At 47.5% G+C, this 26,351-nt stretch overlaps 1 protein-coding gene across 1 annotated transcript; it reads right to left on the minus strand.

The window, feature by feature from the left end:
* Positions 1–547: 547 nt before the first annotated feature.
* Positions 548–25,884, minus strand: BTBD2 (BTB domain containing 2; the record flags this gene model as incomplete). The annotated part of the gene is made up of 9 exons (XM_032203953.1): positions 548–3,475; positions 4,021–4,167; positions 5,211–5,298; positions 7,022–7,214; positions 10,050–10,247; positions 11,046–11,151; positions 14,926–15,082; positions 18,674–18,793; positions 25,307–25,884. Coding segments are annotated over 9 exons (1,749 nt in total), but the record flags the coding sequence as incomplete, so codon positions are not given.
* Between the last annotated feature and the right edge of the window lie 467 nt (positions 25,885–26,351).

A 26,351-nucleotide genomic window follows, 5' to 3' on the forward strand; every position in this document is an offset into this window, starting at 1 on the left:
CAGCCGCAGCCCCTTGGTTCTTTTTCATGTGAGCAGCAGGACCAAAGGCACGGGGGGTGCTCAGGGGAGCAGCAGTGACGTGATGGCTCCAGACAGGTCCCTGCTCAGCCCAGCTCTCCCCCGGGCTCCCCGGGGGTGGTTTCGGGCTGAGGCTGGAAGTCAATAGACACAGCTACCCCAGGACAGAGCTGTAGCTCAAGAAAGAAAAAGAGCAGGAAAGAAAAAAGCAGAAAATAGCAGGAAAAGCCAGGATGGGGCCTTGTGCCTCCTCAAGGGTGGTGCTGCTTCAGTTGCAGGGTGGGAAGAGGCCAGGGTCCAGGCTGAGGGTTCCTGTGGGAGAGCAGCAGTGAGAGGTCTTGTGATTCTGGTTCATCCATCCCAAGAAAGATGGGTTTGCCTGCACCATGCTCCGCCCAGGGCTGCAGCCTGGCTCAGGGCAGCCCCAGTGCAGGGCATCACCAGCAGCAGGCTTTGGCACAGCCCCGAGGCGCTGAGCAAGGCGCAGCCGCTGCCTGCCCATAGCTCTCTTCAAATCAGGAAGGAACTCTGTAAAGACAACCTGAATGTCTTTATTGATTTCCTATTTACAAATCACAAAGCTGGCCAAAAGCAGAGTGTGAACACTGAACGAGAGCATTGGATACATTCATCAATATAGCACTGGAGTCAAGACAGTCCCAGCTCTGCTTGGAAGGTGACATGGTACAACAGAACATCTCATACTTTTGGAAACAGGCAAGTCCAACAATGAATTACATTCATCTATCTACAAAAGCCAGAATTGCATCAAACTGCATAAAAGCCGTAAGAACAGAAGTTGCTCGGGTGTAGTTCAGAGTCTGACTCCTCTCCCTCCCCAACAGGACAAGCAAACAGACCTACCTTGTGGCTTGAAAGCAGGAAAGGTGAATTTGGGAAAAGAAATTGCATAACAAAAGAGCAGTAAAAACAGATGCTTCAGGGACAAGCCAGCTAGGGCCCATCCTCCTCAGCTGAGCTAGGTTACAGCAAGGCCTGCCTTCAAGTCCTGCTCTTTCAATAGCCAAGTGTGCAGCTTTGCTTCTTTCAAATTCCAATTATTTCCACTATTGCCACCTATATACAGAAGTGCCCGAGGTGCCGCACCCACCGCAGCCGGCCCAGCGCGGGGCTCATGCAGGCCCCGAGGTGGCTCCGGGCAGGGAAGTGAAGCTGCTGCTGCCTGAGAGGAGCAGCAGAGGCAGAGCGCAAGCAGGGGTGCGTGCCCCAAAGGGCTGCCCCTCAGAGGGCAGAGCTCACCCGTCCTGCCGATCTGCCTCACGACACCGCTTGCATTGCACAGAGTCAGGTTCAATAACTAAGTCATGGACCCATCAGATTATTTATTTTTTTTAAAGTACTGGCCATATTAAAAACATCCTACCTTGAAGCAGGCTTACAATATACACATCTTACAACGTCTTCCTAGAGAACGTAACACACTATCGACATCTCTAAACGCTACTGATTACAAGGTGTGGGGTGTTCCTGACCGTATTACTGCTGCGTGGCTGACAAGGAGACACCCGGCCAGCCACAGGCTGAAGACAGAGCCCAACCGGAGGGAGCAAGGGGAAGAGACGCACTTTCCCCCGCGAGTGAGCAGGCACTCAGCCATCCGCATCAGCGAAGGATGACCGGGTTTCAACTTCCAGCAGCTGAACAAGGTGGCAACTACCGCCGGGCCAGTCTGGGCAGCCTCGTGCGCCTAGGGCAGAGGGAGAGGTTTGCAAAAGAGAACCTCAGTTTTGAGGCAGCACCACAACGTGCCAGCAAGTCCCACGCAGACTTTGGAGGGCTCTGGACACCCTGCCAAGATGTCCTTTAGTTACGGCTTCCTCTGCAGAGGAAGGGGAGGGAAAACCCAGCCTCCAGTGGGCAGCGCCTCCCACCTCCTCCCCGCAGGGCACCTTTACCTACTGACTATGGCTGAACCTGCTGACAGTGAAAACAACCAGTCCTGAACAGGTAAGAAGGGAGCTTATTCATGATTACTGAACTAACCAGCCCAAAGCCAGGTGATGTTTGGAAATATTGTATCTTCCTCCTGCACTTGTCCAAACAGGCAGACTAAAAATATACACTGGCAAACAGAAAATCTTTAATGTTTTCCTAAACTGTTCCATAAATCCTCGTCCATCTGCTGCATTATTAAGTAACAGGCGGTTGCACATCAAGCCTCTTCCTATTTTGCATCAGGGCAGCAGTGCTCTGAAGCAGCCTAGGAGTAGGTTAGCAATGCACAGAAACAAACAAAAAAAATAGAAAATGCATTGAAACGTGCATGAGAACAGCAGCAATACACAGGAACACGGGGGCCAGGTGAGGCAAGTTCCCTTGCTTGCTCCAACTGACAAATCCCAGCACTATCTGCAAACAAAGGATTTGATTAGCACAGTAACAACTAGTACAGATTTCCCTGCTGCTAAATGCTGCACGGGGTTATCTGAGTATCACCCATCATTTTGAACACCATACAGAGTTTGGAAGAAGCACCACAGGACTCAGCACAGCAGCTGCCCCCAGGAGAGGGCAGAGCCTGCCCTGCCAGAGCCGCTGCCCCTTCCCAGCCCCGCAGGGGAGCTCACCTCGCTGTCGCCAACTGCCCAAGGTAAAGGATTGTCACAAATTAGTGAGAGTAGCATGAAAACGCTGTAGTCTCTAGAGGCGCTCTAGTTTTGAGGTCTCCCTCAAGACCGTGTAGTGCTGAAACGGCAAGCCTCAGGGAAAAGGCCACTTTCTGTCACTTTTTGAAGGCGGCTGCACGTGCTGCAGCCAGCAGGAGGGGACGTGCCAAGCGCAGGCTGGTCGAGCTCTGCCTTTGCAGTGGTGTTGCCAGCCAAGCACTGCAAACCGCTTCGCCTCAACTGCTGCGCTAGAGCAGAGGAGGAGGGGCCATACAGCCCCGGACTTTGTCTTTTTTCTTTTTGCAGGATTTGCTCCTCACAGCAAGTGTAACCACAACCAGAGCCACTCGTTTCCATGCTTCTGACTGGTGGAAAAGCATCTACATTCATTACAGTCAAAAAAATGCATGTTGTTAGATAGGATTAATCAGTAAAGTGAAAAATGACTAGCCACAGACAACCTACAAATGATACTGGTAAACCAGTTAGTCTGGTATGGGATAGCAGCAGAATCACTAGCACAAGGCAAAACATGAGCTTTGAAATGGTTTTACTGAGACCTTTGGCTAGTGTGGCTCCAATTGGTGTGGTCAAACTCAGCCAGAAATTTAGTTTGGAAGGTCACGGGGAAGAGAACAGAAAAGTCCAGAGCCAGCTCCACAGCTGCACTATGTGTAGAAGATGATCTCTGGGATTTGTCCATCCTCCACAGAAGTGCCGTTGTTATTCCCAGCCGCGTAGCAGAACGTAAAGCAGGTTTTGGCTCCTGTTGTTGGTGATTCATGGATCACTTTGCGCAGTCCTTTGGTTCCATAGTGGGAATCTGGACCCTGCAATGGTTACAGAAGACAAGAAGAACAGATCAAGACAGAGATCGCAGCCCTGCTGGACCCTGCTGCCCAGGTACGCTCCACCCAAAGCAATGAACTTTGGAAGTCTCAGCACCTCCCATTTCTTTCTGCTTCTTTAGGTATTTTGAGCAAAGTTCTCATCGCTATCAGAGCTTAACACTGCATTTAACCAGATCTCAACAGTTCAATAACAACTTTTTAAAGCCAGTCCAGATGGGCTCTGTATTACAAGCATACAGAGCTGACAGTTTATCTGTGTGCACCAAGAAAAAAATCCCCTCACCTCATCACACATTCAGCCTGTTAATTACAGTATACTTGCTAGAGAAGTTAAAAACCAACCCTGAATCCTGATGGTCAGTGTGTACATCCTACCACCAGGTGAAGGTCTCCAAAGGAAGCCTTCAAAACTAAACTCGCCTCACTGAAACACAGAGAGAGTAAGAACCACGTTGCATTGAAAAAACCTGTTTTCACCTATACTTATAAGCCACTCTTCTATCCATGCTGTCCCACTACAGTACCTTTAGAGTAGCACATGCTGTATAGTTGACGTTGGGTAAAATCTCAACAGGTTCCTTGAACATGACCCGGAAAGTGTTTGAAGATCCATCACAGCTGAACCCTGTGTCGTTCTGCCCCAGGACCGTATTACTGTCTGTGTGGATGATCTGCAAGAGATGTGTTAAATTTTAATCCATACAGTTAGTTGGAAGCTGCCCTGCACATCAGAATTGGCACTAGTGCAGGCATGTCCTCTCTGAACCGCACTGGGTCTGAGGGACTCGGTAGTTTGACCAGTTCCACCACAGCTTCAGAGCCCTGTTGCAACTGCAACATCGTGTTGCTTGTGCCATCACATACTGAACAACAGCACGCTTGCATCCCAGAAAACCCAAGACAAAGACATTCCCCTCTTTACCCTGAAGCCTGGCGCAGCACTACAGGTGGCTGTTTGCTTAGACCTTCGCTTCCTTTTAGCCTCCAAGAGCTCAGAGGCACTAGAAAGTGACCCTGGCTGTTCAGGAAGCATAGACAGACTGTGCTTATCACATCAGCTGTGTTGGGGTAACTTTCCTGGGGGCAATTGCTCTCAAGGGGTCCAGACTCAGGCAGGTTACTTATGTACATCCAGAACAATGTGCACAAGACTTCTATAAGACAAAGTCTTTCAAACAGCTGTTAATGGACTTCAGACAGGTGTGTCAAAAAACAAGCTCCCTAAGTCCTACTCGCCATCTCAAACAGGTGCACACTGGCACTGCACAGGCCCAGCGCACTCACAGCAATTGTTTTCTTCTCTTCCCTTGCTGAACTGTGACTGCTCCACTGCATTTGTACAGCCTGGAGCAAAAGTACAAACGGTAATGCAATACCTGACCACTGCTGCAGAAACAGCCTGCCTGCTTGATGTAGGAAAACATGCATGGCTTTTCTCAAACTGTTTCACTACTCTCCTGGATGTATTTTCAAAGGCTGTGAATAGACTTGGGGAGATACGGCATTGATGCGTCTAATGGGAGGCTGCATCAAATTGAGAGCAATAATCCCTCTTATACCCAGTGCCCCATCTGGCCCACACTACATCTGCCAACCACCCTATCTATAAAACAAATGCAGTCCCTTCCAAGTTAAGATTCTGTTGCATACTCACTAAAACGTGTAAAGTAGTCCCTATAGTAGCAACTGTTTTTGATGTAGTACAGAGAATTACCTGTATATTTACTTGGTAATCCGTTGGCCCATGTATGGATCCGTATAATCCAAACCCAACTACAAATATCCTTTTGTTTACTGAGAACCTGCAGGAATAGATGACGAAAGTCAGATCAACTTACCACTCCTGTACTGAAACAGTACGATGATAAAGCGCAAGTATCTTCACTTACTTCAATTTCAGATCTACTATTTAATCAAGCACATACTGCAGTTTCAAATGCAACTCATACTAATAACTGAAATCCTTTACAGAAACCATAACTTGTAAGCTTACAAGTTAAGCTTGGTCCTAATGGGCCAGCAAGTAAATTTGTTTGCTCATGTAAAATGCAAAGCTGCATCATCCCATCATCAGGCTTCAGAGTCCAGCTCAGAAGCACCTTGAGGTTGCAGTATGATGTCAGCATCCAAAAACGCCAGCCAGGCAAGGACAGGGTAGCCTGCAGGGAGTGGAATAGCGCCCACCTCACAGCAGCAACAGTCTTTCAAGCAAGGTAACAGCAAAGACCACTTAAAGTGTCATTAGGTATTTCACTGCTAAGCACTGGAGGAGAATTGTTAATGTGCTTTTGAGCATTGGCTGGGTATAGCTGCAGGGTAGCAGCTAGCTGCACTCAAGATTTACCCGAGAGTAGAAAATAAGAGTCAATAGCTCCTGAATACAGGAATCCCTGCTGCCTAAGACATTAAGGGCAACGATATTCACCCCCCTGTTCAGCTCTATCTTCTCAGCTAGCAGAAAGCCTCAGTGGCTGCCAAACCGCCAGCATTATTTCTTCACCTGCCCACCAATTCTTTCAGCCCTGTGTATTCCAAGGACAAACACTGTGGCAAGTCAGAAGCCACTGTACTGCCCCCCCCCAAAATATTCAGTAATGACCCACACACAGGCCAGGCTGAAGAAGGACCCTGATGCTGTCAGCAGCTGGACACAAAGTCAAATACAAGACCTCTGAATGCTAGATCTCAGAGCAGTAAATGTTTGGAGGTAGCAGCTCTTCCAACTGGATCTCTGGGCCAATCTGGACCCTTCCAGAAGGCTGACAGCACTATTGATATGCAAGGGAACCACCAACAAAGAACCCTGAGGTTTTTAAAGAACTGTATTCATGGAAGTTCCCTTTTCCCCCAAGACAAGGAACAACCTGGAAACAACCACGGCTTTCTGGATACTTCCTGTCTTGCTCTAACCACTTGGACACTCAAAGCTTGCAAACCACCACCACTTGCCATGCCATGCCACGTCTCTGTCACCATGGCTGGACTTCGCTATTCGTCTCCCAGCTTAGGTATAAACAAACTAGATGTCAGCAGAAAGGCAGGCACAGCAAGCATTTTCATTCTAATCCCTTCCTCAAACAGGCAAGATTAAGGGGCTCCAACAAACCACGTTTACACTTAGGATACAACAAGGAACTGACCTGATGGAGCATTGGTTAGTCAACATACCCAGGCACAGGAGGAGGCTGTGAGCTGCCTGGTGACCAACTGCTACATGCCCATACAGCTGCAGGAAGCCATTTGAAAAGGAGACAGATAAATCCACCAAGAGGCCTGTGCTCAAGGGCCACAATTGATGCAAACCTTTGCCAATACAGAAGCAAAGTGGCAGCCTGCAGCTGCACATGCAGGTTAATGCGTCTGGTGAGGCTTCTGCCCAGCAAAACACTTTCCCTTTGTGGTTTGGCATGAGGGTTCATGTGGCAGTTAGGGTCTAGCACGTAACCTTGCAGGTTTAGGCCTAGAGTAGGCTGAAAGCTCAGTAAACATCAATCTATCAGCAGCAGAATTAGCAGAGAAGCTGACCTTATCCTGTCACTAGTCCCACTGTACCCCCAGCGGCTCTCCACCTGCTGGAAACGGCTGATGCTGCACTCCTTCCCCCGCAGGCAGCAGCGTGGTCGGTCGATGAACTCCACCCGTGGCTTTGGGTTCACTGTGAAGTGGAGGAACAGGCTCACCACCTCTCGGTCCGTAAGGATTCCTGACTGGGCAGGCCCTGCAGAAGAGCATGAAAACCACGAGGTGGTCAGCCCTCACAAGCTGAAAGGGATACTCGCGAGAGTTCAGGGGCAGGAGGCACATGTGACTTGCAAACGAGAGCATCAAAAACAGGATTTCAATGGCATATCCAGAAATTAAGCCTCAGACAGAAAGCACTGCCTGCCTTTTATTTGCAGGGTAGTTGTGGGCTGTGGAGCCTCTGCAGAGCACATATGTGACATAGTAATTAAGAGCACAGCTCCACAGAGCCAAGAGGCATTTGGCTAAAAGGGATGGTTTAAAAACAATCATTCAGCTAATCCTTCCTCCATACCCTCAGGATATGATAATACAGATAAAAGGGATTTTCATACATCTACACTGGTATTTTAGAATATTAATGTTAAGACACCATGGGATCCCATGAGGGGTAATGGGAAGGAACATCAGCTGGCCAGCATCAACTTAGAAAGAGGAATATTTTTCAGTTGAGACAAAGGTGGTTCAGTTCCTGCACTGCTTTGACTCCCTCCCTTCCTGGGGCATTTGAACTCCACTTTTTTTTAAAAAAAAAAAAAAAAAAAAAAAAAAAAAAGATTCTTTGTCTGCTTTTGTAGAACCAAGAAAAAACACTAGGGATTTTTAGCATGAATTGAGACAGTCTCATCTTTGCTTCAGTAACTAGATGTTTATTCCAAAGAGATATTAGACTCAAGCTTTGGAAACAACTTCAAATACTTTCAGAAGTGGAAACGGGTAAAAATCAGTCAATATCTCAATTCCTGTAGCAAATAGTAAAAAGTTGCTCTGCACCTCTATTTGTGAGAGGCTTTCAACACAAAGACCGCTGGTGCATGGTGAAGAACTGAGAGTTCTGTAACATGGAAAGCAAAGTCTAGCTACTTTTTGGTCCAATGTGATTTGTAGTTGATTAAATTCAGCCAGATGTTAGAACTGTGCCCAGCTGCATACTCCTGGATGGTAGACATAATGTGGTCCAAGACTGCAATAGGTACAGATGAAAAAATTTAAGGAAGTAGGCTGTTAACAGATGAATGAGCTTGTGGATATCTTGCTCAGCAAAAACTAACCATCACTGATCAAGTCTAAACGTATCCTGTGCTGCTGCAATGCAATTCTCAGATGTTTCAAATTACTTGCTTAAAGGGGGAGCGACGCATTTGCCAGTTAGAATGTCTTCATGCAGAACTCCACATTCAGTACAGATTATACCATAAGCGGGTGAAACCACCACCCATACCATGCCTTTCCCTTCACCTCCCCTCTTGGGAGCGGGCGGCAGAGAGGAGCTGTTTCCCTCTCCTTCCTCTGCTGGGGTCACCAAGGAAGTCCCTCAAACACCAAGGATGAAGCTGAAGCAATCCCAAGGTAGGAACTTATTGAAGGGACAGCTGACCTGTGCAAGCACTCAGGGTTGGTGTATTGGAGTTTCGTTTGTTCATCTTTCAGATTAAAGTGGATGGAGAACACTTGAAAAGTTTCTCTCAAAGCAAGAAGACGGATCAAAGATCCCAGTCCAACAAACAGCTTTGACAGCCAGTATGGGGTGGGGGCATTCCCCACTCCAAGGCTTCAACCCAAATATGCCAGAACTAACACATTCCTCCCACTGAGAGGGATTTACGCAAGATCTGAAGGGAGGATTGAAACAAAAATTCACAGCTCAGTACACGTAATTACCCTGCTTTAACACCATCCAGGAGGATGCTCTCTTCCATCAAGCCAGACTGCAAGCCTCTGACCCTGCTGCAAGCTGCTGTTTGGCATAACATGCAATTCAGGAACAGAACCTGCTATGTTTCACTGAGAGCCAATACAAAGGAAAAAGCTACTAACTTTGGATGAGCAGATCCCTATCTCCCTGGCCAAGCTGTTTCTGAAGAGATTCATGTCCCCAAATCCACACCACTGCTGTGACAGGCAAATAAAGTGAAGGTCAAGTTTTAATCACAAATTTACTAATATCCCTATTCATCTAGAGGGATGAACATTAACTATCAATCAGCTGATGTCATCTTTGCCTAAGGAAGAAATTCACAAAGAAAATGGCTTCACTGACTCCTTCTACTTCTTTGTACAGGTGACTGTAGCATAAAAGAAGTTTCAGCTTTGAAAATGGTTCCATGGTGTCTTTTAGCATGAAAAAATGCTTAAGCCAATTGCCAGTTTTCAATCCCTGAAGAACCGCCAGAGCATGAACAGGCAATGAAAACAAAACTCAAAAAAAATCTTTAGTCAAAATTGTTAAATGCATTAGACATCTTTTAGACCAAGATCTTACCGTAAACCTGAAAAACTAAATACCACCACCCCTTCAGCTCAAAGAACATTTAAAAAGTTTTTCTTGTTATGAGGCTCTGCTCTGAATGGTATCAGTAAAACATGGTCAACATCACCACTGGATTAGAGGCAACAGCGAACAGGTGAGGAAACATCCTCTTCTCTCTTGGGGAACAGGCTACAATCAACAACAGCTATTTGAAACACCATTTGCTTTGTGTAGGTTATATGGTTGGAAATGAATGCATGTGAACGCATTTATATCTCAGCTGAATGAGAAAGCAACCATGTGAACATACTATGAAAACAAATGAGGAGGTATGATCCTACTTGCACCTGAGGGAGCACCGTAGCCTTTAAAAACAAGAGGATCATGGATGGAAACAGCATTTACACAGCAGATTCTGTAGGTCAGTGTGAATGGGGAATAATCTCAAGTTTGTAAGTTACTACAGAACACACAGCAAAAAATCCACTTTCATGTACTTAGTCCTCTGTAGTTCAGAGAAAGCAAAGACCAGGGCTGCCAGAAACGCCTTTGTTCAGTTACCTGCTGCAAACTCCTCAATAGTCATCAATGGGAAGCGGATAAGAGAAAGCGCTTTGCCCAGTACTTTCCGCTTGTTCTCTGGAATCACCTGAAGTTGCTGCCGTTGACACTCAGCCTCCGACCAGCGAACCACTGCATTAAACAAACGAACCTCCCGGATCCCCAAGGTATCCCTCTCCAGCACCGCGACCAGGGTGTCTGCAAGGCAGGACAGACAGGGACAACTTTAGGCACTAACCCAAATGACCCCATTTTACCTAGCCACAACTACTGCATGTACAGCCAAAACAAGTGAAAGAGAAGCAATTGAAAAAACAGCATCTCCCCAAAGTGCTGCCTGCAACCTATAAGGAAGATAAATCTGCATATTCCATAAGCAAGGAACTCACCAGAGCAGCAAATAGTGCCCATTTATTTTGTATGTTAATGCAAGTGCAGTAGAATAAATTGCAACTTACTTGATGTGAAATTTGGATGAAGCAAGCAGCACACAAGCCAGAAGGTTACCTGTGTCTTACCTCCATATTCCATTTCATTAGAAGAAGGTTAAAGTCTGAATTTTAATGTCTATTAACTGTGCCCAGCAAGTTTGGCTACTGCATACGATAATTAAAATAACCAGTTCTTGCTTCCAAAAGCGCAACACCTTTTTAACTCCAAAACCTGACGAAGACTCAGGGAACACGGCCAGCTCCACAAAAGAGGGCAAGTTACACCCACCCAAAACCTGCCAACATCAACAGAGGAAACAGGCTTTGTATCATGCCCAGAAAAATCAAGTTGCACCAAAGTAAGCAGATTCCAGGATATTTCTGCAAGTGCGCATGCTCTTTTGCAAATGCTTAGTCTCTAGCCACTTAGTGCCAGGGACTGTTCGTTCAACAGATTAATCCAGAACAGCAAAGCTACAAAAGAAAAGCATCAAGTATTAACCTGTAATAACTTTAGAGCTTAGCTTTTTATGAAAGCCTGCAGAAGACAGGAAAAAACGCTCACCTAGATCAATGTCTGTAAATCCCTCTGCATTGATGGCATCTGATGTGTTCTTGTCTATGTTCTCTAGGCAAAGGCTGGCCAGCTGAGGTTCATCAAAAAGTCTTGCCTAGTAATGAAGAAGTAATCATTAACACAAAAGGTATTTTAAAATTTACACTGGTTAAGGACACTCCCCACTGCCCCAAAGCCCATCTTCATTAGCAGTACTTTGCCTGATTACATCACAATTTCATTGGGCTGCAGCAGTCTTTCACAAGCATTTAAGCATGACAAGGCAAACACTAGAAAAAAAATCCGCATTTGGCATCTGTTCTGTTTTAGCTGTGCATGTCTTCAGGCACGTCTTTGTTTCAATATCACATCAGTTAACATGACTGTAGTGCTTTCTAGCACCGTACTGACCATGTCAGCTAACACGGGTAATTTTTACTACGTCATCTTTATATTTAGAAGAAAGCTTTGCCCAATGACTCCAGGCCTGCTCACTCTAAGGATATGAAGAGGTGGCTTATTCTGTAAGAACACAGTCACACTCATTTTGTGTATTAGCAAAATGCCTTAACAGGCACACAGAGCCAGCCCAGAGATGCACAAAACCCTGCAGGGTAGGCAGCCTACTTAGTGAATTTGCTTATTTTTACACAGAAACATCCACTCCAATCTAGTTACCTTAAAGAACTCCCCCAAAAATAGGGTACTGGTCCAAACCAAATCTGTACACAGCTTGGAGAGTTGCTCAGGGTCTCTGTACCCAAACTCCTAATATTTCACTCCCCACCTCAGATCCCCCCTCTCTGAGACTGCAAAGGCATATTACCATCCCTGTGCCTAGCAGAAGCAAAAGATGGGAACACACAAAAGGCACCAGGATGACTTGTTATCTCCAGCGCTTTGTCTTTGCTATTTAGGAAGGGACCATCTTTGCATGACACATAACATTACAGATCCACAATATCCAGGGACTTGAACTGGCACAGGTAAGGTTTAAAATTGTGTTTTGGGATGGAAATTCAGTCACTCACAGAGGTTCCGACTCTTGGGCATCTTCTGCTTCACCCTTGTTCAAGGGCTGTAGAGTTCAGCAGAGTCCACATTCGACACTGAGACCTCAAGCACAAAGAGCTGAAACATCTCAGTGTTTCATCCCACCAGTCATCCCCTGCTCCTGGCGCTGGAGGCCTGCCAGCACCTCGCACTCTTGGCATCCAAGAGCTGCGACTGACTCAGACTTTACTACTGGAGTGGCTCTCTTCTGACACGTGAAGGACTTACATTACAGTCACGCAGTTCTCCCCCAGAGCTCCTTCAGGCAAGCTACTACGTCTTGTTGATCAGAATGACATTTGCATGCACATCTGGCATGAAACCGCACTGTGTTCACTATGAGGCACAATTGATTAGGAAGGCTGTTTGTTACTTATATTTCTGCCAGAAATTAGCAGTTGCTTGAAACACCATTGCTCTCGTAGTTGCCAACCCACAGGATACATGCAAAAGAGTTTTGGGGTCTTAGGCTCTACAATCAGCTGTCCACAATCTTAAGCCTCTTGGGAAGTGTTTTGCACAAGATACATCTCAAATCTGTAATTGACAGATTTGTTGCAAGAAATAGAGGCTGATTTTCACACTGAAGGATCAGATCTCAGAGTTTCTTGACAGGCTCCTCACTCAGTGAGTCTGTTATCACTGAGATAACAGTGAAAGTTTCTGAAAGAATTCCAGCCTCAGACATCTAAGAGACTCGGTATATTGTGACAGCAAACATCCACTGGATATGAATCATCAGTGGTAATTAATCATAATGGATAAGCCCTAAGCTAATTTCACAGAGCAAAAGGAACCAGGAAGGCCTGTCCCCATCCAGCATTTCAGCTGCCCCAGCACAGCTGACGGTGCCAGGCAGTATCTTGGTTTTGATACATGAAAAACTAGGACCCCTTCTTCCTCTGCCAAAGGAACTTTGTGAATTGTAAAGAAGTTACTGCAAACCTAAACGCTACTTTGCCATACCTGAGACGTCAGGTTGTGGAGGGACACCACAACACAAAATCCCTACGTAAGGAATACCACCAAACAGTTTACATGTCTAATTCTCATCAGGTGATGGCAAGCACAGGATGCCTCTTCAAAACTTAAGTCAGTAGGAGAGATCGCTTCTCAGCTTTTGGATAACAGATCCTGATCTTTCAGATTTCAGGCTGCAGAGCCCAAAAATCAAGACTGCTGCAGCCAAAGAGATACAATTGTCCCACGGTGAATCAGATGGGAGTGTGAATTTGGCTACCATGACCCAAGCAAGAACCTTTAAATCTTAAACCTTTCCCACAAAGTGGAATGCGGCTCCCCCAATATATCAGAGGCTGCCTCACCCATTTATGGCATGTGGAAGAGAGCCAAGTTTTTTTTAAAGAAAAGAAAACATTTGTTAGAAGACACAGTATTTTACACTCAAGCATTAGACATTTAATGCAGCCAGAGCTGAATCCTCAGCAGCCAAGAATATCTACAATGGCAGTGTAAAATAGAACTACTTTGAGAACCTGATCCAAATATTTAAACTCATAAAATCCCAGCCTAATCACAGCAAACAAGCAAAGAGCTCAGCTGCTCTGAGCCAACACTGTTTCAGGCTTTGCAAAAAAACTGCAGGGGGACACCGCTACTGACGCAGTAACCACAGTCACAGCCTGAAAGATGCTTATACTCCTGACAAGTAGGAAAAGAGCCAGCAGCCATATACTAGGCAAGGCAGGACAACCTCTCAGAGCCAGACCACTTCAGTGCACTGGTTCCCAACTCAGGGCATCTGCCAAGACTCTTCTGCAGGGTTTCTTTAACATCTAAAATCACAGCAGCTTTCCTGAGCAGGCTGATCAGAAACAGTTCTCCAGAGCTAGTCAAAAGTACATCCATTCCCTAAAGGAAAACTCAGTGCCCACAGTGCATGTTTGTTTCTTGTTCCTACAGCACCAAGAAGATGTCCCTGGCAATGTGACAGACGCTGCAATGCACAGGTGATGGCATGGCTACACCACGGAAGTCACTGATATGTTATCAGCTGTTAGCAGAGGGTGGCGGGGACCAGAAAGAAAAAAAAATGAAGCCAAGGAACAGGAAGGATAGTGATGCTAGATTAATCAACCTGAGTGCAAACCTGATCTTCTCCAAAATAAGCAGAAGCAGTAAACGCTGGCTTCCAGTTTGCTACTTCAAAGAGTCAAACGCAAAGAGACCAGTCCAACCCTCAGATAAGAGGGAAGGACACACAGACATGCAGTCAACCTGAGCCGAGAAACACGGCTGTACTGCGACTCTATGTCTGCATGCCTCCTGTACAGCAGCAGGGTTAGCTGGAGCAGGCTGAGGAAGAGATCATTTTGTCATCTCTAACAGGTAGTGGCCATTTCCTCTCCTATGAAAATCAGCCAACCAAAGCACTCTTGAAGAAGTTGCATTGTCTTTTATCCCCATTCTGGGGGAAACTATTACAAAACAGCCCGTCAAAGAACATTTGCCCAATTAGATGAAGTAAGCTTTGCACGAAGAAAGTCCTGAACCTGAACAAGTGAAAATCCTCTCATTTCACTTTTCTTCTTGGCAGATGAAGTTTTTCCATCCTGTTAATTTCTTCCCCAGCTCACACACTGGATGGAATCTCCTGCCGCACCAAAACAAAAAGCAGAGCTGAAATGGCAGCAACACTTGCTGTATTTCATTGTTCCTTATACAAACCTGCTCATCGCCACTACATACCTGTAAGAAAAATCAAAAAGCAAAAGACGCAGAACTGCTCCGGTTTGGACAATCAATTCTCTAACACTCATAAAACTTCTATTTTCTTATCTCTCAAGAAATTTAATCCAAATGACTGCAAGCTCACCTGTGTTAACAGCATGAATGCATTGTCTGCTCGGAGGTTTTTTTTAAGAAATTCCACACAATGAGCTTCCAGGGCTGGAACTGCATATTTTTTAGCTGTGTAAAGCGTTGTCATAACAGTCTCTGGTCCAATCTGAACTTCGTCTGAATAAAGAAATCTGAAAGCATACAAACAAACATTGCTCTGATGTAGCCAGTAAGATAACAAGGTATAAAAAAAAAAAAAAAAAAAAGCCCTTGTAGTTCATAAAAACTTATTTGTGCTTCTGCACATCAGCCTGGCCCCATTTTTTGAGAGATGGAACAGTTTTTACATCCTTCTCACTGACTCTAGTTGTTTGTTTGCTTTTTTAAACAAGCAAACAAAAATGGCCTCAAGTTGTGCTCAGGAGGTTTAGGTTGGATATTAGGGGAAATGTCTTTACTGAAAGGGTTGTGCAGCACTGGAACAGGCTGCCCAGGAAAGTGGTTGAGCCACCATCCCCTGAGGTCTTCAAGAAACGTGGAGATGCAGAACTTTGCAGCGTGGTTTAGTGGTGGACTTGGCAGTACTAGGTTAAGGGTTGGACTGGATGATCTTAGAGGTCTTCTCCAACCTGACTGATTTCATGATTCTATGAAAAACCACTCCTTACGGCATCACTTTTAATGAATAAAACAGGATGAGTATCTGTTCTAGCAACTCAAACTGCCTCACATCCCACAGCCAGTGAGCTGCTGAGCCAGCCACTTACACCGGACTAGAACATTTTCTGGCCAAGTACAGCCTGTGAATTAAAGTTTTCAGCTGTTCAGTTAGAGTAAGCAAGGACAAAAATTAAATTCTGCCCGCCTACTTCAGAAGAGAGGCTCTGTTCTTTCAGTTCCAATTCAAAAGTTATCCGAAGCAATGAAACATATACATCTACTGCAGATGAGAGACGTTTTACCCATGCACCACTTCCCCTCATCTCTCCACTTTATATGCTAAATCTTTGTTAAAACAGTTTTGTTCCATTATACAGGTGTTAAAATACAGCAAGAAATATAACAAGCATAATGTAAGAGTTAATTACAATGAAAAACAAGGCCTGCCACACTGCTAGCAAAGCATCAGCCTTCACTGTTAGGCCAAAACAAGGACGCACATTCATACCGCATGGAAAAACAAAGGTCGTCATAGGAAGCCTGCCCGAGCCTCCTCATACCCAAGCATGCTGATTAGAGACAACAGGAACTGGCAGGCTGAATTCAGTAAAAACAGTTACACATTTGATGTCAGTCCTAATCCCATGCAGAGTTTTTGTTTACTGTTTTTCCTTTAACCAGTCAAGCATTTGCCAATCAGGGTCTGAAAGGCACCAAGCAGGCTTTAAGCACAGAGACATAGTATTAAGCCTGTTAGCAGGGCTTGGCATTCCTGTTCCACGGGAGATTTTGGAAACTCCAGCCATTTCTTCTCCGGCATTTCTCCAGCGGCCAGGGGGGGCACAAGAGCACGTCGTGTTGCAGCTGGTCCTGGAGGCTTTGCGCAGCTACAGGGCTGCTCTCCTGCAGGGACTGGCTGCAGCACGGCCACACAGCTCCTGGTCCTCCAACAACAGCGAGGGTCAGGATGCAGCTCAGGGATGCAGAAACAGAAGGATTCGGAGGACAGGGACTGCTCTCAGTGCCACTGAAAGCAGGTTTTTGTGTCGCTTTAAAGCGTGCGTTAATAACAGCATCAAGCCACTGGCTCACACGTGTTTTGCACACATCCCTTCACCAGTTCTATTTTCACTACACAACCCTGTTTATTACAAGATTAAAAGAACACAGTTGTGCAAAAAACTAGTTCCATTTACTGCAATGACTACATTAGTAACTATTTTTACCGTAATCTAAACTGTACGCTAAGAGAAGAGATGCCCAAACTGTGAAAAAGCGCAGCATTAGTTTAATAGAAGATTCAGACTGTGACCTCAGAAAATCAAAATGGTTCTTCTGGTTACTATTAAAAAAAAAAAAAAGGGGGGGGAGGGGGAGAAAAAAAGGATCTCTTTTGCAGTTACAGCAGACCTGTTAAATGCCCCTAGCCCACAAACACAACCTAGTGCCCAGAAGGGGCCTTATGCTGAGCATTCAGGATGGGCGGTTTGTCTCTTGGTAAGCTCCTGATCCTGCAGCATTAGGTCATGATCCGGACCAAGTCCAGAGACGTATATAAGGAGCAGCTTCAACTTCAGATCAGCATTTTGAGGGACTGGTAGAGCTTGGTAAGCTTCCTACAGGAACAACACCCATGCCTCCTTTGACACTTTTGAACAATGAGCTTAGTTCAATTCTAGATTTAAGCACCTAAGGTATCACTGGACTACAGGCACAACTGCTGTAGCATTACTGCAAGCTTTAGTCACTGTGGCAATCCACACAATATTTCTCTTTTACAAAATATAAACATTTCTGTCGAAATCCACTGAAACAGATCATCTTAGTCCTTTCAGATGACTGTTCTCTTCCAAGATCATACTGTTCTTTTTATGTGACTGTTGAAATTTCAATACTGGCAGGGTAACAACCCGATTTTGCCTCTAATTCGCTCGGTATTTTAGCCTTGCTAAGTTTTAAAGACAGATGCTAACTCTGTACTCCACAGAGATGCTCAGAGACAAGCTGCTAAAGAGTCATATGCCAGTTGAAGGGATTCCCCATGTGCTGGTGTCTGGTTTAAAAAGCGCCAAAGGGGAGGGGGCTATGGGCTCCCTGTTATTTCTGGCCTATCATCCTACAAAGATCAATTCTAAAACCTTCTAAGATAGCACAGTCATGACCTAAGCACTTTCTGAAGGTAAAGCAAAAAGTGTGCCAAAGCTATTTATAATTATAGTTCCCAATAGGAAGCAAGCAGGGAACATGTCAAGAGCACGGTTTTGGAAACCTGGGGAAGTAGGTTACAAAAATCCTATAGAAATGGGACAATGACTTTCCAGCATACATTCAGGATTGCTGCTGGATGTTATATGGCACCAGCCAAGCTTAAAGAAATCAGTGAATAGGACATTACAGCCCCTTCCTCCTCCTTCCCCCAGCATGCAGACTGACAATACACGTTGGAAATGGAAATGCAAAACCGGCTCTCCAAAAGAGGAATAAAGCATGCTCAGAGGGAGATACCACACAGAAAGTCTGACACTGATTTCACACCCTCGCTTACCTGTTATAACTTGCTCATATGCCCATAAGCTGAGCTCCAAGTATTTGTAACTTTGGGAGTTCTAAAATGATTATTTTTCCCCACTTCTTTCAAACAGCGTTTGGATCAAATCAAACCAATTCATTTACAAAAAAAAAAGTTGAGACACTGTCTAAGCAGGTATCAACTTTACTGAAAGGGCCAGCATGTGAACTTTAGCCAACTGCCCATCAGAATCCCTCCCAATCACTGCATTTTCATGGCTGAACTATATATAACTACATATTTACGAAACTAAGTTTATTTTTGCCCACACTGCAGATCAGCAGCAGAAGGGCATAATCATTTAATGGCTGGTAAACCTAAAGACGAAGCGAGTCAGATATTTTTGTGCAGCAGCTAATCTAGACTTTTACCCAGGACAAGGGAGATTTAGCACCAGCATTTAAACACCCTCAAACAGATCAACAAAGAGGCATTTTACTTAGAAGCGTAACGATCTCCACTTCACAAAATGGTTCACTGCTTTCATTGAAAATACCCTTCTCTACAATAAATCTGTTCATTCCGGTTACGCTGTGTGTTAGAAGCAGCTTACTTCAGCAAAGCTAAGAAGGCAGCAGGCTCCACATCAGGCAGCTCAATCTCTGTAGACGTTGTGGCCATTCCACCATTAAACATTGCATCGAAGACTGCACTGCCCACAGCCAGCACAAATCTAAAATTAAAAAAATAAACAAACAAAAAGCTTATGTTAAACCATATTCACTTGCAAAAAAAAAAAAAAAAAAAAAAAGATCCCAGGCTAGTTGCTGTTCCCCAAGGCTTCCCCCAGGGAGGGCAAATTGCTCATAGTGGTAAAGCAAAAATGTTTTGCAAGAGAAGGGAGCATCAGGCTTTCCTTCATTTACTGAGAAAACACCAAAGTTGCAAAGAACTTCATTCTGAGTCCAGTCGCGGTATACAAATTTGCAATGGTTCACCGAAGACAAGATTTTGTGCATCGTGGAACAGAATATACACAGCTGCTTTACAAAGCCCTTATAGGAGCCTACAGCCACTTATGAAATTGAGAAATTAAGAAACAGCAACTTAAGGAATTCAAGTTCTTCCAGAGAACAGAGCCCAAGACTTGGTGTGGTTCCCCACAGTCACGGACAGAAAATATTTACAGAACACTTGTCACTACACATTACCCACCTCCTCACGTCTCCCCAGAGAATCCTTGATTACAGCAGCGCACGCGGGGCCGCGGGCACCAAACCTGCTCCTTGCTCAGCCCAGAGGGCAGGCAGACCCCGAGGTGAAGTGCACCAGTGCCATTAGGTGCCTGCAAACCCTTTACACACTGCTGTGAGTTTACACGGCAATTAACAGAGGAAGGCATTTTATCAGCCCTAAAGAAATAGGAAGCGAGAATTCCCACAAAACAGATTTGAGACCAAAAATAATCTTTTGTCCCTCCCATGTAAACAAGATGATTTCCCTCACTGATAAACACCAACCCGTGTTTCAGGAGGAGCCACGGAGCTGCTGAGAGGCCTGCGTATATCTAAGCTGCTGCCTCCATGCCTTAGAAAAGCACTTCTGAGAACTCCTGTTGTTTGAAAACTCAGAGATGAGCTTTTCCCAGGAAAACCAGCTTGTTCCTGGTGGCTGCAACCACGCAGCTCCCTGAAGTTAAATAAAGCAAGGGCCACGAAGGGCCACCTCAGCAGCCCCCGCCTGACCGATGAGCATGGGGACATGGAGCAGACAAGAGTGTAGAAGCGATGACTCTGACCGCTTCCACCTGTAAGGAAGAAAATTCAGCAGCTCTCGCTGCAGCAGAGTTTGAAGCACGCTTCAATGGAGAGAAGTATCTGGAACTGGGGGCAGAAAACCGTACGTGACAGAAGGCACGAGACAGAAACCTCCGGCACTCAGGCTCCAAGGAAAAGCCCATCACTACAGAGGAGCTTTGGTTAGATTTTACCATGGTAGGAAGTGACAGAAACTCTTTTTCTTTTCCCCTCCCCACGTTTTATTTAAATTTTTTAATTTTCTCAATTTTCACTCTGCCCCGTTCAGAGGAGACCTTCTATAGACACAATAGGGAGAAGCGTTGTAGACGTGCCAGGCTTGTTTGCTGTGATGGGCGGCTTGGCTGACGAACTGGGTTGTATTGTTTCTAATTGGGTAAGAGAGCTAGGGACAAGCCATGGTGGTTAAAAAAAAAATGCACATGCATATTTCTATCAAACAATTCTCAAGAAAAATGTCAAGAACAAATAAGAAAACTTGTTCACAATACTAGGATTGCCAGATGAAACAAAAATCCTTGTTTTTACAAAAGCAGTGATGGTGGCAAGATAGTTGCTGGCATTATTTGCTACAGAAAAAAATATTAACGTAAATAAATTGCACTCTAAAATTTTCATTTTCATAGCCAGCACAGTCTACATCCTCAATTAGCGGAGAGCCTTCAGAAGCATTCTGAAAAGGGCACTCATTTCAAAAAAGCTGTCCAACCCTTGCTTCCATTTCGCTCAGTGACAAGTCAACTTGATTTTTTTTCACACTGCTGAACCCTAAAGGGATCCCAGTAGGTGCCAGAAAGATGCACAGCACTCTAAAAAACTGCAAGACTACAGATTTCGTAGTTTCCTTAAAACATCACAGGGACACAACTAAGGCAAGAAAATCCCTCTCTCTTCATGGCATCTCCTTACTCTTGCTAAAACGAACACTTAAACCTATTCTGAAGACACTCCAGGAACAGAAGGAACGTGCAACTTGTACACATTTGTTTCCCCAGCTGTGCAGGTCTGCAAAAGAGAGAGATGGTTTTGTTTTGGAGGGTAGAAACAATTATGGCAAACCGGCAGAGTAATAGAGATGTAATAGTTTTTCTCCTATTGTCTGAAGCACTGTAGCAACCAGCGCACCACAGGTCTCTCCCCTGACCCTAAGGAATACTGCCCAATGCAATTATGCAACTCTCCAAAGGGAACTGCAGGTACCCTAAGCTCCCCCATAGTGTCCCAGCTTTACCAGAGAAAGAATCCAAACACTGAGTGTTATTTTTAAACAAGTGTGGTAGCAAAACAAAGTGAGCTGCTGAAAAGATGCAGAGAAATGAGCAGAAACTGAGCAAAACAACTCAGAAAGCAACATTTGATTCCTCATCATTTCCCCTGCACATGTAAGAATCAAAGTAAACTGGCTTTCAGCAATAAAAGCAGAGTCGGGGGAACTTGGACAAGGTGAACAATTTGACTGTCTTCACGAAGATCCAAAGCTGACTCTGAAGATTTGGAAGCCTGCAAGAAAACATCTTCATTACTCTGTTTACAGCTTCCTACCCACCAGTTTTTGTACTGCTTCCTTGCTCACCTTGGTATCTCCACTCGTCACCTCCTTAACTCGTATACCCAACAGTCCTGCCCCCTTTGCAGGCCATTACAATTCAAAATGAACCATTTGAGAACCATGACTATCCCACCACTGCGTAACACCTCCCTGCTCCACCCGCTCCACTGCAGAGAAATCTTAAAATATCTGTATCAGAAGAGCTGACACGGAAACAGAGCGACACATGATGTGATGGAGCTCTGCAAAGCCGCAGGTGACAAGAAGCTAATGAACAACGATCACTTGCTGCATCCTTCCAGAGCAAGGAGCAGAGCCACCAGGTAAAATGAGGTCCAAAGACCCCAAGGAGAAGCCCTTCAAAACACACCTCCAGGAGCCGGGCGGTAGCACACCCTGCCATGTGCCACCGCAGGCATGACAAGTTTATGCACATCCAAGAAAAGGCGGGACAAGCTCAGAAGGGAAATGCCTGAAAAAAAGCTTCCAAAAAACTCAGCCTGTCTCCGAGCTGTGGTTCTCCTGGGCTGAAGCATACACAGGGGTACATCGCCATACACTTGCCCCATTCCACTTCAGGCCATGTTTTCTGTCCAATTAACAAGAAAAGTACCCCATCCACGCAGCTCCTGGCCGACGAGGTTTAGATGTTTCTAATCTCATTGATGTTGTGCATGATGCAGCCAGTCTGGAAAAGGCCAAAAAAAAAAAAAAAAAAAAACAACTTCCGTCTTACTGTCAAGCATAATCAATGCATCAGTCTTGGCCATGTTGCCATCAAGTAGCATCAGAACAGCCTGCTCAGTCAAATGTTTATTAGCCTTGGAATCAAAAAACATACTGCTGTTCTGCCTCCTTCACAGCCGATTCGGCAGCAAGAGGGAACAGGCTAATAGCGTGGAGACCAAGCTTGCTCCTGGGTATGCAAACAATTTCCACAGGGTCTGGAGCCTCTTGAAAAGAGGATGCCTGCTCTTCTCAGGGCTGTGGATGCTTCCCAGGACGGGTGCTTGGATAGAAGACCCTTCAGTCAAGCCCAGCACAGCCACTTATGCTATCTGTCTGCAAAGACAGCTTTCAATTACAGCATCACCACTTGAGGACATTGCCACCCGTGACCACTCGGCATTACACCACGCAGCTCCCCGCACCTACAGCCACGCCATCCCCACCCTTCTGAGGAGCCCAACAAGAGCAGAGCTGAGCTACCATCACGTCCAGCTCTTAGGGTACTTGCACTAACCAGGTTACTGCCAAAGCTGAAAATTTGTAACATGCCGTATTAAAGACCACAAGTTTCAGGGTTTAAAATAAGATATTGCAGACCATTCCTCAAGGCATCACCAGCCACTGTTCAAGAACTCTATTTAGGGCGTGCTCCTACTCTAGCCATTCTTTATACCTGCCCTGGTCTGAAACCAGATTGCAGAAATACTTACCTGTTAATCGTGCACTATTTCAGGCACCTAGCATCGAAGTACATCATCTGCCCTCACCTGCTGAAGCAATACAGTGCCTCTCAAATTAAATTCGTTGTTGCTTTGCAACTCAATTCCAGCACAAAATATCTTCTGCTGTTCGGCTGCTGTGGGAGAGCTGAGCACAGAAGGGGTCTGGGCGGTTTTATTTTAAGCCCTCTGTTTCTGAAATAACCACAGTACTTCATGAATCATCAGGATATCCCAACTGTAATATCATAGAGGCAAGTTTCACTAAAATCTATATAATCCGTAAGTGGGATGTCACGGCATGACACACTCTATTCTATCTTCACCACCCAGAGTTCCAGATGGATTTCAGAGCAATTAAGCAACGTTTCACTTTGGGGCCATTTTTTTTTTCTTTAGCTTCATTTATTTTCCACTTATTTCTGGCTGAACATTGCCCCTCCCTATCTAGCAAGCCTGGTTCTCAGGACAGGAGCAAGCATACATTTAAGTATTAGTATTAATTAATTAGTATTAATACTAATTAAGCTCCAACTTATCAAGTGCAGAACTGACACCCTCAACATTCAAACTAGCCCAGAACAAGTGTGCTTCAAACAGAAAAAGAGAAAAAAGGGAAATCTGAAGGGAAAACTTCCAGGTGCACAAGCACATATGAGAAAAGTGATAGCCTGAGATTGCTTGGAGGGAGGCTCCCTTTGCCAAGCACCGCTTCTGAGCACACTGACAAGCCCTCCCCCATCCCCAATTAAAACAGGTCCTGCCCTCAAGTGAAAGACTCTTGCGTTTGCTGTTTGTACACCTGAGCAAACCAGAAGGTACTCCCTGAAGCAGGGATTGTGAGCGACATGCAGCAGTTCTGTTACAAATCAAAGGAGCTGCCCCAAGAAGCCGCTGAATGTCAATCAGCCACGTCCATTCTGAATTACCCAGGTGGGGACAATTCCCAGCTCTTCAGCAAGCAGTAAGCTCCGAGCTGCAAATTCTGAAATGGCAGCTTGGCCTTAAGCATTTATGGACTGACAGGTTTCCTCCTGTCCAGATGGCATTTTCAGTACAGGTCTTTCAGAATCCCAGGTTTGTTGCAGATTACCTTCCAAAATACAGGGCTTCAGCAACAACTCAATACTGTGTATTTTTAAAACCAAATTTCTGCCACATTTCCCTTCTCAAATCATTGCTCTCTCCCTTGCATTCTCACTGCTCTCACAAATCCCTTTTTCTGTTGACAAAACATTCCTCCTTTCCTCCATAACCCACAGAAACAAGGACTGCTTCCGAGTGAAATCCAGGGGTCCGTTTGTCCCTGCTGCACCTCTCTCTGCCGGCCGCTCTGCCAACACACCTCTGTCCCACCTACCCTTCAGGGGAAAACACAGCCGGACACCAGACCCTGTCCTCTGATGTGGCAAGCGTAGGAAGGAACACTAAATCAATCTGAAGGTTCACAGAGGTTTGATGCAACACCGGCCAGCCCAACTGAGGAGCAGTCACCTCTACGCACGGACATGCAGCCAGGAACACGTGAAAAACCAACGCACGGGGCCCACGGGTGGGATCTGGCATACCACAGGCCTGGTGATGCCAGCTCCGTCTGGGGGCTGGTGCTGGGGGCTACAGCAGCGCGGAGCCGGGCCTGGCCACCGCAGCACCACGGAGAACACGTCCCTGAGCTCGCAGCTCCAACAAGACAAACATGGGGAGCGGTTACCTGACCCCGTATTTGCTTTCAGGAGAGAGGATCCCTGTAACCGCCCCCTCAAGACACATCGCTCCCCAAAAGGTGCCCCGGATGCTCCACAGCAAACCCAACCCGCCCTCCAGCAGGGCCCACGATCCCTGAGCCCCCAGCACAGGCTGCAGCACAGAGGAGGCCCCCACCCCAAAACCCACGCCTTGGCCGGGCCTCGTGGGGCCTGGGTGTCCCCCTCCAGAGCCTATTAGCCTCCCCCAAAACCCTTCTAGGTCACCCGGGCCCCCTTCAGGGCCTACCTGTGTCGTGTCGTGTGTCCCCCCCCTCCCCCCCAAACCCTGCTGGGTCACGACCTGGGTCCCGTCCAGAGCCTATTACCCACCCCCTAACCCCGCTCCGTCACCTTCCTCCCCCCCCGGGCCTATTATACCCCCCAATATGCTTCGGGAACACCTGGGTCCCCCTCCAGGGCTTACTACCACCCCCCCCAAAAAAAAACAAACAAACAACACAACACCCTGCTGGGTCACCTGGGTCCCCCACACGGCCTGCCTGCGTCCCCCAAACCCCTCTGGGTCACCCGGGTCCCCTCCACACCCTAGTACCCCCCAAAACCCTCCTGGGACACCTGGGTCCCCAGACCCGGGGCACCCTCTGTGGCCACGCGCCCCCCTCCCCAAGCCGAGGGCACACGTCCCTCCCCCCCCCATGGCCGGGCCCCCCGGCGCTGCCCCCCCACCTGTGCGCGGGGATGCGCTGCGAGCCGCGGCCCTTCCCCACCAGGAAGTGGACGTCGCTCAGCACCTCGTTGTTGAAGAGGAAGGCGAAGCGCTCCTGCACGGTCGGCTTGGTCGCCTGCCAGTTGTACACCGGCTCCCGCTGCAGCGCCCCGCCGGGGCCGCCCGCCCCCCCGGCTCCCCCGGCGCCCCCCACCGCAGCCGCCGCGGCGGCCGCCGCCACCGGAGCCGCCGCCGCCGCCACCGCCGCCGCCGGGCCCCCCGCGCCGCTTCCGCCGCCCGCCGCCGGGTTGGCGGCGCCGCACTGGTTGTAGGTGAGGCCGGGCGGCGACGCCGGGGGGGCGCCGTTGGTGCAAGCGGCGGCGGCGCCGTTGCCCGGCGGCGGCGGCGGCGGCTGCGGGCAGGAGGAGGAGAGGCCCCCGGGGCCCCCGCCGCTCCCACCGGCCGCCATTTTGTGCGGCGGAGGCGCAGCAGCGGGCGGCGCGGGGCGGCGCTGCAGCAGCACCAGCACCAGCAGCGGCGGGCGGGACACGGCGGCGGGCGGGAGGGGGGCGGCGATGGTGATGGCGGCGGCGGCGGGAGGGGGGCGGGCGGGGGCGGCGGCGGCGGGGCCGGTGGTGCCGCGGCTGCTGCTGCTGCTGCTGCTGATGCAGAGAGCCGGGCAGCAGCGGCGCATGGATGGGGCACGGCGCCGCCGCCGGCCGGGCCACCGGGGGGTGGGGGGGGGGGGAGCGGAGGCGGTGGAGGCGGCGGCGTGGGGCGGGGAGAGGAGGGGAGGGGAGGGGAGGGCGGCGGCGGGCGGGGCCCGGGAGGGGGCTGGCGCTGAGGGGTGGGAGGGGAGGTGTGAGGGGGCCGGGGGCAGTGCTGAGGGGGTGAGGGGAGGTTCTGAGGGGTCAGAAGGCAGATCTGGAGCGAGGGGGCAATTCTGAGGGGGTAGGGGGCAACTCTGAGGGGTCGTGGGGCATTTCTAGAGCAGGGGGCAGTTCTGAGGGGCCAGGGGGCAGATCTGGAGTGAGGGGGCAATAGTGAAGGGCCAGGGGGTGGTTC

The sequence above is a fragment of the Aythya fuligula genome, chromosome 26 (genome assembly GCF_009819795.1).
Source record: "Aythya fuligula isolate bAytFul2 chromosome 26, bAytFul2.pri, whole genome shotgun sequence".
NCBI lineage: Eukaryota > Metazoa > Chordata > Aves > Anseriformes > Anatidae > Aythya > Aythya fuligula.